Source organism: Pan troglodytes, chromosome 5 (genome assembly GCF_028858775.2).
Source record: "Pan troglodytes isolate AG18354 chromosome 5, NHGRI_mPanTro3-v2.0_pri, whole genome shotgun sequence".
NCBI classification, from domain to species: domain Eukaryota; kingdom Metazoa; phylum Chordata; class Mammalia; order Primates; family Hominidae; genus Pan; species Pan troglodytes.
The window spans coordinates 61123417-61140750 of NC_072403.2; the positions used below are offsets into that span (position 1 = coordinate 61123417).

The 17334-nt window shown below is 33.6% G+C and overlaps 1 protein-coding gene across 1 annotated transcript in view; it reads left to right on the forward strand.

Annotated features, from left to right (window-relative positions):
- Positions 1 to 17074, forward strand: part of HCRTR2 (hypocretin receptor 2) — a 108750-nt gene extending 91676 nt beyond the window's left edge. The window contains exons 5-7 of the mRNA XM_024356997.2: positions 11798 to 12018; positions 14781 to 14902; positions 16680 to 17074. Of these exons, the coding sequence (XP_024212765.1) occupies positions 11798 to 12018; positions 14781 to 14902; positions 16680 to 16909 (573 nt within the window). The 3' untranslated portion in view covers positions 16910 to 17074. The remainder of the gene's footprint in view (positions 1 to 11797; positions 12019 to 14780; positions 14903 to 16679) is intronic.
- Positions 17075 to 17334: the final 260 nt, after the last annotated feature.

Here is a 17334-nt window from a genome sequence, read left to right on the forward strand (position 1 = left end):
TTAAACTTGATCATGAAGAGGGGACACATTCTTCTCTGACAGAAAGACATCACACATCACAGGGCAATGGGGGGCTTCCTACAAGCTGGGGATGAATGATCTGGAATGATACACTATAGAGAAGTCAAAAACACAAGGGCCAGACTGCATGAATTTAAATCCTGACTCCACCACGTAGTAGTGACATGAATTTTGTAAATGGCTTAAATTTTTGTGACTCCCTTTATTAACTTTAAAATGGGGCTGTATAGCATCTTCCTCATAGGTTTGTTACATGCATTCAGGTGTGTCCAAGGGAGAGAACACCGTCGTGGGTTCTCAGTTTCTATTTCTATTTGGGCCAGTAAAACCCCTTCCTATCCCTCTTTTCTGCTTATTACTAGAGACAGAAACTAAAAACCAGGGCTTCAGGCTGCTAAAAGCCTAAAACAAAACAAAACAAAACAAAACTACAACAACAAAATAAGGTGGGTTGGACAAGCTTGCTTAGATGAATTAACTCAAGTGCCTAAATATAGACAGTGCTCATTAAACAAAATATCTTAATGGATGTTGTTTAATAATGGCCTCTCAACTAATTGTACTTATATTTAAATAGCAAGCATGTGTTGAATTGGTATATGTGACTATTTTTTAAAAAACGCACATTGAAATACCAGTATGGTGCTTCTTATTTGTCTGGTTCTTCTACTCTGCTAAGGTAAAGATAGTCTCACTGTCATCTTTGTATCCCTATAAATAGCACGTGCTCAGCACACATCAGTTGCTTTTTTCATAAGAACAAAGTGAGTAGAATAGGAGAAAGTGCTGGGAAAGTTTAGAGAGGACATAGAGAATCTGTTGCCCAGTTACTCCGATAAACATTTGTAGAAATGGATTAGAATCTGAAAAATTTCTTGAAGGGGAAAAAGCAATTAATGAGCATGTAGGAATAAAGATATTTTAGATTTAGATTCAGATTTTGTTGGGGAATGTTCAGTGTTAAGATTATCCCCTATTTCCTTATTTTTACTAGTTAGTGTGCATTGTATAAAAGATATGCTTATAATTTCTTATTCATTTATTTACAAATTGGCATACCTTTAAAACTCTTTCAAGGTTGCAATGTATCTGTCTTGTTACTTTTACATGGTAAAACTTTACCATGATACCATGGTTACCCTAAAGTTTACATGGTACCATCAGAGAAAATGTTTTAAAAAGTTTGTTAAATGAATGAGTGACACCAAAATCCAAACAATTTAATTTTCCACCATTTAAGCATATAGTTTGACATTTCCCAAACTCTAAAATAAATTTTAAAATAAATTGCATCACAGATTCGTAAATAATCCACATTCTTTTCATGAATTATCCTCATTAGTACAAGCCACATGATTCAGAAGATTTGCAGTAAAATGCTTGGGCTGTGAAACTAAAGTCATTTACAAAACAGATTGGAATGGAAAATACCAAGTTCAGCTGAACTCACTTTAGCAGCCACAATAAAGTGAATTAACCCCAAATGCGTGATTACATAGAATTCTGCTTTAGCAACTCTCAATTTCCAACTGTTAGTGTCTATAAACAAAGTTGTAAGGCATTATGTGTGCCATAGGCTACATCAAGTGAGCCATCAAATGAAGAGCTTGTCCTATTTGCTTAAAATTACAGAGATGCATGAAATCTGTTATGTACTTTTGAATTAGTAAGTGTAAGATTATTAGTGAGCAAATTGTGTGTCCTTGTCTGACTTTCTCAAGAAGTTTAAGCCTCATTAAAAGAATTAGCTAATGCATTGCTGTGAACTACTTAAATTCTCTCTCTCTCTCTTTTTTTTTTGGCAATTCGACTCAGAGTACTCAGGAAATTCTACAGATTATTTGCTAAAACTTATTTTTTTAAAGAACTTAGCTTGCTTGACCCTTTCATTTATCTGTCAGCATTTTTTCTAGTTCAGACCCTTCATATAATTCAACACTAAATCTTAATCATCATGTGCTTGTGTTAATTTATTTCACATTTATTAAGCACATACTCTGTGTCAGCTATGGTGTGATGTACTGAGGATGGACTGTAATAGATATTTGGGTCTGAAACTATAGTTCAGCTTTTCAGGGCCTTTGAAAGACCTTCTTGTTCCCAGCTCTTATCACAAAGTTTTCTGATGCTCTTTATTCAGCACTCTTCTAAGAGAACTTAAGATAAATAATATTTGATGATGACAAATCAGTCTAGTGTGAGAAAATAGGCAGCAAACAAATTACAATTGCAGGGGCAGAATCAGGAAGGCAGTAACTCGAGTCCATACAAAAAAAAATAAGGAGCACCTGTAAAGGTAACTACATAGGTAAATACTGTAGACAGAATAAACATATTTATCTTCTGTTATCTGATGTAAAGAACAACTGCATAAAATAATAGCTATAAAATTGTGAAGATTCATCTTATAATGTATACAGATATAATTCAAAAAAGGAGGAGGAAATGGAGCTATATTGGAGCAAATTTATTTTATACTATTGAAATTACATTGGCATAATCTAAGCAGCTTGTTTAGATTAAGTTGCTAATTTTAATTCCTGGTGTAACCACTAAGAAAATAATTTTTTGAAGAATGTAGAAATATAGGTAAAGTAACAAAAGAATTAAAATAGTATACAGAAAATATTTAACACAAAATAAAGCAGTAGTCCTAGAGGAAGACAAGAGATACAATATATATAAGTCACAAATAGTAAAATGGCAGATATATATTATATTTTCTTAATAATTAGATTAAATGTAAATGGATACAATACTTCAATCAAAGGGCATAGATTGACATAATAGATAAAAACCAACCAATAATTTTAAAAACCATGATCCAACTTTATGCTATCTACAAGAGACATACCTTGTATTCAGATATACAAATAGGTTAAATGTAAAATAACAGAAGAAGTACTAAAATAATCACAAAAAGGGAGTTAATGTGGTTATACTAAAATTAGACAAAATAAATTTTAACAAAATATTACTATACATAGAGAGGGACATTTCATAATGATGACGGAGTTGATCCATCAGGAAGATATAAAAGTTGTAAACGTACATGCATTTAGCAACTGAAACCCAAAATATACCAAGCAAAAAGTAGTAGAATTAAGGAGACAAGTAGGCAGCTAGACAATTATAGTTGAAAATGTTAATACTCACTTGCAGTAATGGATAGAAAACACAGGCAGGGTGCGGTGGCTCACCCCCGTAATCCCAGCACTTTGGGAGGCCGAGGCGGGTGGATCACGAGGTCAGAAGATTGAGACCATCCTAGCTAACATGGTGAAACCCCGTCTCTACTAAAGATACAAAAAATTAGCCGGGTGAGGTGGGGGGCACCTGTAGTCCTAGCTGCTCAGGAGGCTGAGGCAGGAGAATGGCGTGAACCCGGGGGGTGGAGCTTGCAGTGAACAGAGATCGTGCCACTGCACTCCAGCCTGGGCAACAGCAAGACTCCGTCTCAAAAAAAAAAAAAAAAAAAAAAAAAAAGAAATAAAGAAAAAACAGGCAGAATAGCAACAAGGAAATAAAAGATTTATACAAACTATGAAACCACTGGGCTTAACAGATATTTTAGAACACTCCACCAAAAACAGAAGAATGCATATTTATCCCATTTGCACATAAAACATTTTCCAGGTTTTCTGACTAATGTCAGAAACAAGACAAGTATGTCTGCTACAACCATTTTCATTCAATGTTGAACAGAACTAATTCTTTTCAGGGCAAACAGGCAAGAGATAATATTAACAATAATAAAAAATAAAAGGCATGACGATCACAAAATAAGAGGTAAACTATTTCTACTTATAGGTTATGTGATATTTTATATAGAAAATCCTAACGAATTATTTTGCAAAAAAATACATTAGAACAAATAAATGAGTTCAGCTAGTTTTCAGGATGAAAGATTAATATACAAAAATCAATTTCATTTTTATACATTAGCAAATAAAAATTTAAAATGAAATTAACAAAAAATTTAAATAGCAACAAAATTAATCAAATACCTAGAAGTAGATTTAATAAAAGAAGCTTAATAAAAGACTTCATCCAGGCTCGATTGCTTATGCCTGTAATCTCAACACTTTTAGGAGACTGAGGCGGGAAGATTACATGAGGCCAGGAGATCAAGACCAGCATAGTCAACGTGGTGAAACCATGTTTCTACTAAAAATACAAAAATGAGCCAGGCATGGTGGTGCAGTGCAAGACTATAATCCCAGCTACTCAGGAAGCTGGGGCATGAGAATCATTTGAGCCTCAGAGGTGGAGGCTGCAGTGAGCTAAGACTGAACCACTGCACTCCAGCCTGTGTGGCAGAGTTAGACTCTTGTCAAAACAAAAAAAATTCTTCAACATAAACATGTATATTTAGGGAATGTCCAGAAATTATAGAGACATGGATTCCATGCGGCAGTTATAATTCCCTAAAAAGAGAATTATGAATTCACTGTATTGCTGAGGATTCTAACATAACCACCAAAGATCCAGGGAGAAAATTACCCTATTTTTGTATTTTAAAAGATGCATTTATTAAATGATGTGGTACTAGTCTCTATATAGGCAACAAAAATAATGAAAAGGAAATAGCTCTGGCTTATTAAAAATAAATAGTCTGTTAATCAAATCAATTAAATAGATAATGTTCCTTCAACATTTTCAAGTCCTATACATGAATATCATTTACAATCATAATTATTAGCAACTTCAATGAGTAGGCCACAGTTATACAAGTTTCTTGAGTCAGTTTGGAACTATTTCCATTCAAGCAACATATAGTCCATTTCTGTAACATTTTGTTCTCCATCATCATATTCAGTCTCAGAAAGGTTACCAACACAGTCCTTGAATCACATGTAGTACAGGTTAAGCATCTCTAATCCCAAAACCTAAAATTCTAGCTGCTCTAAAATCCCAAACTTTTGAGAGCTAACATGATGCCAGAAGTGGAAAAGTCCCCTGCTACCTCATGTGACAGGTCATGTCAAAAGTCAACCAAAACTTTGTTTCATGCCCAAAATTATTAAAAATGTTATATAAATTTGTTTAAAGCCTATTTGTATTAGGTGTTTATAAAATGTAAGTAAGTTTTGGGTTTACACTTAAGTCACATCTACAAGATATCTTTTTATGTATATGAAAAAATCCAAAATAAAAAAAAACTCACATCTGAAACACTTTTGGTCTCAAGAATTTCAGATAAGGGATATTCAATCAGTACACAACATATACACCTACAATTACAAAATATCATTGAAAAAACTTAAAGAAGGACTACCTAAATTAAAAGATATTCTGTGTTTATGGATTGGAAGATTCAATCTTGTTAAAATAGAAATAATCTTCAAATTAATCTATGAATTCAATACAATTCCTATGAAAATCCCAGATGGCTTTGTATTTTGGACACAAATTGACAAACTGATCCTAAAATTAATGTGGAAATGCAAGGGATAGAGAAGAGCCAAAATAATCTTGAAAAAGAAATGGAAAACTTACTTCCTAATGTCAAATCTTAACAAAAAGCCACAGTAACTAAGATGGTGTGGTACTTGCATACAGTTAGTCATATAGATCAGTGGAATAGAATTCATGGTCCAGAAATAAACTCATATTTATGATTAATTGAGTATTGAAAGGTTTTAACACAGTTCAATGGCAAAAATCATAGTCCTGACAACAAATGGTGTTAAGACAATTGTATATCCACAAGCAAAAGGATGGAGTTGAACCTCACCTCACACCACATTCAAAACTTAACTCAAAATGAATCATAGATTTATATGTAAGAGCTAATCTCTTAGAAGAAAACACAGAAGAAAATCATCATGACCTTGGCTTAACCAATAGGTTCTAAATATGACACCAAAGCAACAAATGACAACATAGATACATTAGACATTATCAAAACAAAAACTTTTGTGCTTCAAACTGCACCATTAAAAACGTTAAAAGTCAGCCCATATAAATGCAGAAAATATTTGCAAATCATATATGTGTTAAGGAATTTGTATCCAGAATATACAAAGAACTCTTATGAATTAATAATTTAAAAAAATTACAAGTAGGCAAAGACTTGAATAAACAATTCTGCAAGGAAGATATACAAATGGTCAATAAGCACATAAGAAGGTGCTTAACATCATTACTCATTAGAGAAATATTAATCAAAATCATGAGATACCTATTCACACTCAACAGGATAGATTTGTTTTAAAAGGCTGTAATCATTATTGGTAAGGATGTGGAGTAATTGGAATCCTCCTACATTGTTGGTGGGAATGCAAAACGATGTAACTGCTTTGGAAAACAGTTTGGTAGTTCCTTAAAATCTTAGAGAATTACCACATTACCCACCAATTCAATCTCTAGTTATAGACCCAGAGAACTGAAGACATGTTTACACAAAAGCTTACACATGAATGTTCACAACAGCATATAATTCATAGTAGCCAAAAAGTGGAAACAACCCAGATGTTATCAATGAGTAAATGGAATAACTAATTGTTCTATATGCAAGCAATAAAATATTATTCAGCTACTAAAAGAAATGAAGCACTGATATATGCCACAAGATTGATGAATCTTGAAAACATACTAAGTGAAAGAAGCCAGGCACAGAAGGCCACATATTACATAATTCTATTTGCATGAAAATGTTGAGAATAGGCAAATATATAGAGCCAAAATAATTTGTCCTTGGCACGGGCTGGCAGAATGGGACAATGAGAAGTGACTGCTAATGGATTTGGAGCCTCATTTGGAGGTGATGAAAATGTTCTAGATTAGATAGTGATGATGTGATAGTTGCACAACTCTGTGAATATTCTAAAAATCATTTTTTGAACCCCTTAAAGCAGTGAGGTTTATGGTATGTGAATTATATCTCAATAAAATGTTTTCTTTTAAAAAGAAAGAACAAAAATGATGGGATATTTTAAAATTTTAAAAATTGAAGAATTTTTTTTTTTTAGAAAGTTCTGCTGCTGAAAGCACAGGGAAGCAAAAAAGGTTGAACACATAATTTGACATGTTAATGTAATGAGAGACTATAATAGGAATTATCCACGGGTTGTTTTATCTGTACTTTCTGACTAAAGTTTTTTTCCGTACTTCTACAGACTTTAAAATGGTCCATAGATGTGCAAAAAATGAGAGAACCCATTCCATGAAACCATATATCAAGTCCCAGAGACCAGAGGGAAAACCTTTTTTTTTTTTTTTTTGCGAAGAAGAAGTCATAGACTGTGTGACAGAATAATGTTGCGAGACAACAGATCTGGAGTTGGACAGGGGCAGGAGGCATAGTGAGAAGATCAGGTATTGCAGTTGTCATCCATAAGGGCCATCTGTACACTCTGAAAGTGGAGCTATTCATAGTGAGAATAATGTTAAGAAAAGGAACAAATAAAATTACAGTCCTCGTTATAAGAATTTAGCATGCAAATCTTATCAGAGCAGTACTGAGGTAAACAAAACGTGTGAAGAAATCATGGGATTTAATGTGAAAAACTCCCTCAGTGTTGGAATACAGTCATCTTCATATGGTGGTGGGTGTAAGGGGCAAAGAAAATTTTCATGGTCCCTGCTGAACAGGGAAATGTAAGGGGATTATTGTTTCATAGAAGACCGCCAATGCCTACCAAATATCTGTTATACTCTATTATGATAAAATGGGTAATGGGTTAAGGAATACCGTAAGGGGAAAGGAGACTTGTCCTACAAGTTTCTTAGCACTTAGCAAATGGAGCAGTCATTTGCTATGCGTTAAAAAATAAGCATCATCCAAACTCTCAGACCCCTCCAGCCACAAACTTAACTCTTTGTTCCTCCTCCTCCCAGATAAAATTCTCAACTTATTTCCATTTGTCATCTTTTACTCACTAACCACCACCTCCACTGATGTCTCAGCCCACTTCAATGTAGCTTCAGCTTTCATCATTACAGTGAAACAGCTTACATGAAAGTTACCAATGGTTTCTAAAGAATATATACTTTTAAAGTTTATTTATTAATCTTTGGGCAGCATTAAGCAATGTTGTTCGTGGTTTCATTGCTCATATACTTTCTTCCTACTTTGATTTGAATACTTTTTGCTTCGAATACTTACCTTTCCTTCCCTGACCAGTAAATGCCACTTTGCTAGGTCTCTTCACAGCTCCATGCTTTTTTTTAGGTAGTCCCTTGCCCAGGCACTTTTTAAATGAGGTGAGTATCAAATATATATACACATCAGACTAGTCCTCTGGGATACACACAATCACAAATACACTTAAACACTCATTGTACCTTTATTATAAATCTTGAAATGAGTTTTTATAAGTCTTGCAACCAAAGTTTAAAAAAGAATAAATTCTTTTTTTAAATGGCTTTGGCTATTCCAGGTCTTTTGCACTTTCATAAAAAATTAAAATTAGTACTTTCATTTCCAGAAAAAAGACTGTCGTTCAAAATATTGAACGTGATTAATTGCATTAACTCTGTAGATCAATTTGGGGAGAATTGCCATATTAACAATACTAAGCCTTTTAATGCATGGCCACAATGAATATATTTATTTAGGAGTTCTTTATTATCTCTCTGCAATGTTTCATCATTTTCAGTATATATATATATATAATGAAATATATATATACTTATACATATATTTTATGAAATATATATATACTTATATATATTATGAAATATATATACTTATATATATATTATGAAATATATATATACTTATATATATATTTTATGAAATGTATGCCTAAAACACATTCTTTTGATATTGAAACTTTTAAAATTTAATTTTCCATTTATTGCTAGTATATAGAAGTGTAATTGATTTTTTTGTTTATTGATTTAGTGACCTGCTCCTTGCTAAATTCTTTTATAAGTTCTAGTGGGTTTTTGGTAGATTCTTTAGGATGATCTTTGTAAGCAATAATTTCTTCTCAATAGAACCAATCTGTAGGCATTTTATTTATTTTTCTTTTCTTCTTGTATTGGCTCAAAGTCCAGTACAATGTTGAGTACAAGTGGTGAGAGAAGACTTGATTTTTTGAGTGGTAAGCCAACACTGCATTGCTAGAATAAATCTGATTGAGCAAATGGTATTATCCTATTTATATATTGCAGGCTTTAATTTGATAACATATTTTTAAAGAGCTTTCTATCTCTATTCATGAAGGATATTTAGTTGTTAGCTGTCTTTTGTTGCCATATCTTTGATTATAAAGATAAATGTGGCCTCATGAAATTTGTTGGACAATATTATATTTTCTGTACATTTCATTAAAAGTCTGAACAAGATTGGAATTATTTATTATTTACTGTTTGATTGAATTCATTAATGGACCTATCTGGGCCTGGAGATTTTCTTTTAGCATAGTTTGTAAGTACAGAGTCAGTTTTGGTCATCTTTGTCTTTCAAGGGCTTTGTCCATTTCATGTAAGTTGGCAAATTCATTGTTTATTCATAATATTTTTAATCTTTGTAGCATGTTTGCCTCTTCCTCATAACTTTATCCTGGTCACAAACATTTTTTAAGACAGAGTAGGTTTTAAGGTCCATCATGTACATGCTATTTCCAATTGATAACTGTGGTAATACATTTTTCAGGGTGTATTTTTGTGTTAAATATGATTTATAAAGTTTATTCATAATCGTGAAATAAAAGTGGGGCGCATGTATTTTACTTAATCCTTCTCAGTGCCTGCTTGATTGAAATCTCTGAGATTTACAATAATGTACTTTTAGGGATGCATTAAGGATTACTAGTGCATTGTTCCTGGAGCTCAGTAATGTCAGTTATTCCTCTTAATTTTATACGGAGTTTCTCTGAATTCTCCATGTCTCTACACAGCTTATCAATGGAGAAATTTATGTGTCCTCAAAATGAATGCAGGATTCAGCATCTTCTATCCTTATTTAGATCATTATCTAAAAAGGGCATCACTACATTTTTTTTTTCCCCGATTTCAGGGACCATAGCTTTCTCTTTATGAAAACTGTATTTTTTTTTTTTTTTTGAGATGGAGTTTTGCTCTTGTTGCCCAGGCTGGAGTGTAATTGTGTTATCTCATTGGCTCATTGCAACCTCCACCTCCTGGGTTCAAGCGATTCTCCTGCCTCAGCCTCCCGAGTAGCTGGGATTACAGGCATGTGCCACCACGCCCAGCTAATTTTGTATTTTTAGTAGAGGCGGGGTTTCTCCATGTTGGTCAGGCTGGTCATGAACTCCCAACCTCAGGTGACCGAAAACTGTTTCTAATGGCTGCAGAAGTCATCAGATGCAGAATGTTAATTCTCTCCTTCAGGGGAACAGTCAGTGATAGAATCACTAAAATTTAATTGATCTATCAGAGATCATTTAGAAGACAGTTCAAGATCATTTAGCAGACACATACAGGCTTTTCATGATAGGAGTCTCCTGGAACATTCCAGCATCCATTGCTCATTCTTTTCAGTTATTTTTTAAAATTGCTTTTTAAAATGAGAGTCACAGAAGAGAAAGTTCCTATCTCTCCACAACCAGTGGGTTAAAAGATTGAGTTGAACCACTACTATGTAAAAAAGATTGTCTACATGACAAGACATACAGAGTGAGAAGAAAAATAATTTATCCGATATTTTCCATTCAAGGGCAGGTTTTTGTTAACATCATTTGCCTCTTCAAGAAAGAAGATGGCCAAAGGAAATGTCATATTAATTTATCTGTGTGGACATATAAGTAAAATTCTGTTCTCAAATTGAAGATTATCGAACAGACTTTGATCTGGTGGTGTAAAAAGCAACAAAATCTATCGAACATCTATTCTGAGAGACCACAAGGACACATTGGTCAGTACTGGTTTGCCGCACAGAGACAGAAAGTAAAAGCTGAATAATCTTAACAGAGCTAAGGTGGCCTTTTCTTGTGTTTGTTGGCACATTTTCCTCTTTAAAAAATTATGCATGCTGAATTTTATTGTTCTGTTCACTAAACCCTATCAATCTTCATGAGCTTACAATTAAGAGAATATTATACTTGGAGGGATTCCCTGCTATTATCAAATAACTTTGAAAAGAAATGGAAAAGTACAAGTTGTGTAATTACTGTTACAAATTCCAGCTATTTGAAATATTAATGTAAGACCGCAAAAAATACTCAGTGGGTTTGTGTGCATTTTAAAGGGCTGGACCACAAAATTGATTTCAAACAATTTCATAACTACAAATAGTGAACAACAAAAAATGCTTGATTTTTTAAAAATATCCTTTCATTCAAAGGTTTGCTTTGTCCGAACTCGAGAAGCAGAAAACCTGAAAAGCTACAGGTAGTTAAGTTCTATCTCTCTGTCTGGCAGCAGATGGCAGTATTGATGCGTGAAAAATCCATAACAGGTTGCTTGACGTTACTTGCTGGGTTTTCCTTTGCTTTAAACTTTGGCATCTGAGCTGAACAAAAATTTCTAATAAGATAATATGGCTGACATCCCTTTATCATTCTCCTTTCCCAAGCTTTGTTCTTTTTACAAGGAAATATCTTTTCCACTTGCAGCTTTCTTTAGACATTGACAAAATTTTGATGTTTTAACTTTTTTTTCCACACAAACTCCTATTTGGCATTCGTCTGAATTAATGCCAAGCACATACTAAGCTCAGCAAATGCTCTGGAGAAACAGGCGCTCAAACCTCCCACACCTCAGGCGTCTGGAAGCCTTTCCTGACTGTGTTTTCTAATTACTTCCCCAAAGTGGAACTTTCCTAAGTCAAATTGCAATAAGGGTCTGTCTCTTCTCCTTTCAGATCCCTGGAACATCATCTGTAGTTCAGAGAAAATGGAAGCCCCTGCAGCCTGTTTCACAGCCTCGAGGGCCAGGACAGCCAACAAAGTCCCGGATAAGCGCTGTGGCGGCTGAAATAAAGCAGATCCGAGCCAGAAGGAAAACAGCCCGGATGTTGATGGTTGTGCTTTTGGTATTTGCAATTTGCTATCTACCAATTAGCATCCTCAATGTGCTAAAGAGGTAAAACTTATCTGTTATTTGAAAATGAAATAGCCTGCCTTTTCTTGATTCTTAATTAACTTTTTTTTTTTTTTTTTACTAAGCCAGAGAAAAATCTAAACTTTCTGCTTAGATACCTTGTCAGGCCAGATGACTCAGTTATGTTGTTACCAGCAGGTAAGGCGAACAGCCTTTAAGAGTGCTCAGACATGTGCTTTTGTCATGCGTATTCTCAGTTGCATGGCAGACATAAAACAGATGTTTCTCCAATCTCTTCAAGCTAGTTGCTAAACCTTAGATGCAGACAAAGTTCTAATGCGTAACAACTCATTTACAGCTTGCAGTTCTTTCTTGATGAGAACAAACGGGTTTTTCAAAACTTCGTTTCCAAAAACATAGGCAATTATGAGAGAATTATATCTTAAGGATAAAAAGAGATAAGAATCTTATGTTAGTATTCTAATTATACTTAAAAGTGCATTGGCGAGCACTTTTTAAAAAAAGCCATCAAGGCAGATATGTATGTCGAATGTCTAAACAGAAGAATTCATTTCCTGAAGTCACTGAATCAAGCTCAGGGCAGATAGTAATAAAAATCAATGAGGGAAAGTATGCTATTTGCTACAATGCAGGCACAACTATTAAGTTAAAATTTTTTGACCCATGACATGAGCAGCAGATGCAGAGGCAGTGGTACACACTAAACTTCATGGCCAGCCAACTTGATTGGGAATTATCGAAACTGTTCCACACAGACTGGTCCCAAGGCAATACCAATTCTTGTTTACAACAGGCTTCGAACTTAAGCTAGAATTGCTCCTCTCACTTTGGCCTGATTCAGAATCAATATTATATTCCTCACAGCTGGGAACTCTGAAGAACAGCAGCTTTGGCTGGAGTCAGAAGAAGTGGTATAATCAGCCGCAAAGGGTTCTCATTCTCTTTGGCCCCTGTTTTTGATGGTTTAACGGCTTTTTCAATGGAGAAGAAATGGAGAACAAACTTCTGTTCAGTGATACTATTTACTACAGTCACAGCCTTAAAGATATATGATTTTTTTTGTGGCCTGGGTCCTTGAGACATATGCCAGCTCACAAGAAAATAGAAATTATTTTGCCCTCCATATCTTTTTGTGCTTTGCCTCTTATTAATTATTATTATTATTATTATTATTGCTAACAGAAATTTAATACAAATTTATTATGGCCACCTGCTAGATACTGTCTTCTGCTTTTAAGAACTTTATAAACATGTTATGTTACTGGATGGGTTTTATTCTTTCTTTCTCTTTCTAATCTTTTTTCTCTTTTAGTCAGTCTAAATTCAATGAAAATTGGATTTACCTCTCTCTGGGTTACGTATTTGGATTTCCTGTATCTCAGAACTTGCTCTTTCCTTTTATTTCCAACTTCTTTTTTTGTCAATAATATATGTCTTATTCTTCTGACTCAAATCCCTTCCTTTCCAAGGAAAACAAATAACTTTCAAAGGAGCAAGGCCATGTTAAATTTAAGATATTTCAAGTTTTGGGGCATTCTACTCTTTTCCACAACATAAAAACTTTTGAAAAAAAGAATTTGAAAATTGTTTTTCTTGTTACCACACACATTTTTTTTTCAAATGCTTATATTTATTTATCCTTGCATATGAAATTTGTTTTTTCTTTCTCCCACAAAAACCATTCCTAGCTTTTTCTCCTTAAAACTTAACTTTTTGCCGAATTAGTCAAAACCAATTTCTTTACAACAGTTCAGGTTTGTCCAAGATTTCAAAGACATTTTGAGGTAAAGGGTCATAACATAGTACAAATTTCTTTTGTCCGTATTATTTCACTCTATATAGTATTTTTGTAAAACTCTAGTACTCTTTATACCAGAAATGGTATAAGGTACTCTTTATACCAGAAATGGTATAAGGTACACTTTATACCAGAAATGGTATAAGGTACACCTTATACCAGAAATGCATTGTTGTCATGCCTTCTTGCTGTAACACACACACACACACACACACACTGATACAGACAATCGAAGATGGAGACTTTAGCAGGAAATATATATGATTTTTGGCCTATAATCTTATTGAGTAGCTGTAAGTTATCTGTTATAGGTTAGTGATTAGAATTTATAGATGGAATATTTCTAAGTATGGAGAAAAATTTTTAATAGTCTTTAAGGATAGCATAACAAAACATTTTTTAAAGTTTAAAATAATACATGAAAAATTAACACTCATTAATTTTTAAAAATTACCAAAATTCTGCCCATCGAGAACTGTTTCTTCTCTGGGTATTAAGGAGTCCCAGAAGGCAAGTTTCAGATAGTCCAGGAAGATTGGAGTTGAAGGCATATGATACTTTGATCAATACATAAATGAAAGTAGGAAGAAGTACTTGAAGACTATCATTTAGGAGTGATTTTTAAATGACACACATAATGGAATATTAATACAACATTATTCAATTGTATTTAGAAAGAAAATGAAATAAAGAAGATATATATTCAACTTCCATATTCTTATTTACAAGAAATACTGCATCTGCTATTTGTGGGAGGGAGAGACCCTTCTCTGACCTGATTTGGCTTTTGATTTATTGATTGTGCTGTGGAGGTTCTGTTCAGGCACTGAAGTTATTCTAAACCAATTATGGGGTCAGAAACCAATCTGTGGTCAATTCCTGCAACTGAAGAGGACAGGAGTCAGACCATCCTCTACCAATAGCCTTGTTCACCTTTGAATTTAATTATTTAAAAGACACTTTTCTGTTGTTTCTTTTCCTGCAGAGTATTTGGGATGTTTGCCCATACTGAAGACAGAGAGACTGTGTATGCCTGGTTTACCTTTTCACACTGGCTTGTATATGCCAATAGTGCTGCGAATCCAATTATTTATAATTTTCTCAGTGGTGAGTTTTCAACTCTTCTTCCATAAGCCACAATTGTAACCAAGGATGAGGAATCAATGAACACTCTTCAACTATGTGAGGAGTTTAGTTGCTATGTGAGATATATTTTTTCCCTGACCTGATTTATCTTGAGTTTCTTCTCTTTTGAGGCAAAGTATTTGTTACTGAACTCATCAGAGAAAATGAACTGATTTTTCCATGTCAAACGTATAAGAAATGTTATAATAGAAGAGAAGTAAACATTCTGAGAAATCAATAACACAAAATCTTACATGACATACTTTAAACTCATGATTTACAAAAATATAAAATACTTTGTTCTGTTTTGCCTTGCTATATTATTCCTTTGCCAAAATGTGTAGCCTAATTGAGACAGAATTGGGATCTATTCACTTTTAGATATTTTACTATATTTACGTTTCTGTTGTGAGTATCATCTCTTGGATTTATCTCAATATTTCCCACTGACTACCAAAAATAGTATTACTCCAAAATAACACATAAGTCAAATGATACACACATACATATACGTGTAACTTATACAATTTGTATCTGTTTATGGAATCAATATAATTATAAAAGTCATTTAAGTCACTATTGTTTATTCACATTTTGCCCGACTGAATTTTAGAATTATGTTTTAATTAGCTACATTTTTACATTGCCTTAATCTCCAACTCATTGGCGATTTCTTTGTTATTTCTATCTTCAAATATATGGTGATTTTATGTGGAAGAATAGAAATTCATTTTGTGGCATATTTAATAAAGCTTCTGCATCTTCCAACTTGATCTTTGGCCTTCTGGTTTGCATAGGTTGAAAAAAAAGGCAACCAATTAGATTGGTGAGAAATAATTTTGTTCTATTTAAAAAAAAAACTAGCACAATGACTAAAGCTCTGAACCTCGCACTAAGCAGGTAAAGGCTATGAGGAAGTTGTAATGAGAAGTGTTTGAAGCAGAAGTCACAGAACCAGGTCAAAGTCCTAGTATGGAGGATAAAAGTGAGTTAGAGGAGGCAACTGATAATCACTGATAACTCGTTATGTGACTGCTATTGTGCTGGGCCCGTGAACATTCATCTTCTCATTTAATCACTGATAACTCTGCGTAGCTGAGGCTAAGAGAGAAGAAATGATTCGCAATACTGCCATTCACACTAATAAAAGTGTTTCATTCATTCTCATAGTTCTCCAATATCTCCTCCATAATTTAAAGACAAGGAATAGCTTCTACAGTATTTTCCCCCTTCAGTTTTTGTTCTTTCTTATATAGATTATGAAACTGAAAATTTTCTGGATATTTGAGTGTATGTTTCTAGGTATTTTGTGGATTTAATTGTTTCAGTATCAGTTATTTAGAGTAAAATGCAGGGGTAATTTTTGTATAATTTTGGCTTTGTATGAAATAAGTTTCATTGTGTTTAATTACTAAATATCTCTGAGAGTTCTTCTACTGATGATCACTTCCATTATAGTTATGTAGATAAAATATACCAATATGTGTAAATATATGAGGTTTGACTATAAAGGAATGAAGCAAATTCCAAGCCCCGTACATGAAAGGCAGCCTCGTTATTTTATGAAAATATTCATTGTTTCAAGAGTCTACCAAGCTTCCAATAAACTCAATTTCCTTCTTCTATTTTCCCCATCTTTGCAAAATATTACACCTCATTGTTAGTTTGGCTCAAGGGAGCAACTCAGTTGTACCCTATTCATAATTTGTTGAAGCATTTATGTATAATTCCTTTTCCTTTCATTCTCTCTGTTTGCCAGGAAAATTTCGAGAGGAATTTAAAGCTGCGTTTTCTTGCTGTTGCCTTGGAGTTCACCATCGCCAGGAGGATCGGCTCACCAGGGGACGAACTAGCACAGAGAGCCGGAAGTCCTTGACCACTCAAATCAGCAACTTTGATAACATATCAAAACTTTCTGAGCAAGTTGTGCTCACTAGCATAAGCACACTCCCAGCAGCCAATGGAGCAGGACCACTTCAAAACTGGTAGAATATTTATTCATATGACAAGGATACCTGAGTAAAACTATCCTTTTTAAAATCACTGGGAACAGAAATTTTATTATCCTATGATGTGAAGCTAAAATTACTTGTGGATCTTTTTTTTTTTTTTTAATCTATTGCTCTTTGGAAATAAAAAAAAGTCAGTTTAAAATGATTTCTCAACTTTTGATTTAAATATGTTAGAAGTTTAACCTTCAATTGAGCTTATTTCAGGCTATTTCACTTTAGTTTCATGTATTAAAATGTGTGTCAATTAAATGTTTAAACATTTCTAATTCTTTTTATAATCCCTTGTTATTTTAATCTCTCACATTCAGATTGGTTCCTAAAAATTACCAGAATCTATCCAATGATTTTTTTTTGCTACTAAAAGAAGTAGCAATTACTAATTCTGAATTAACAATAGACATG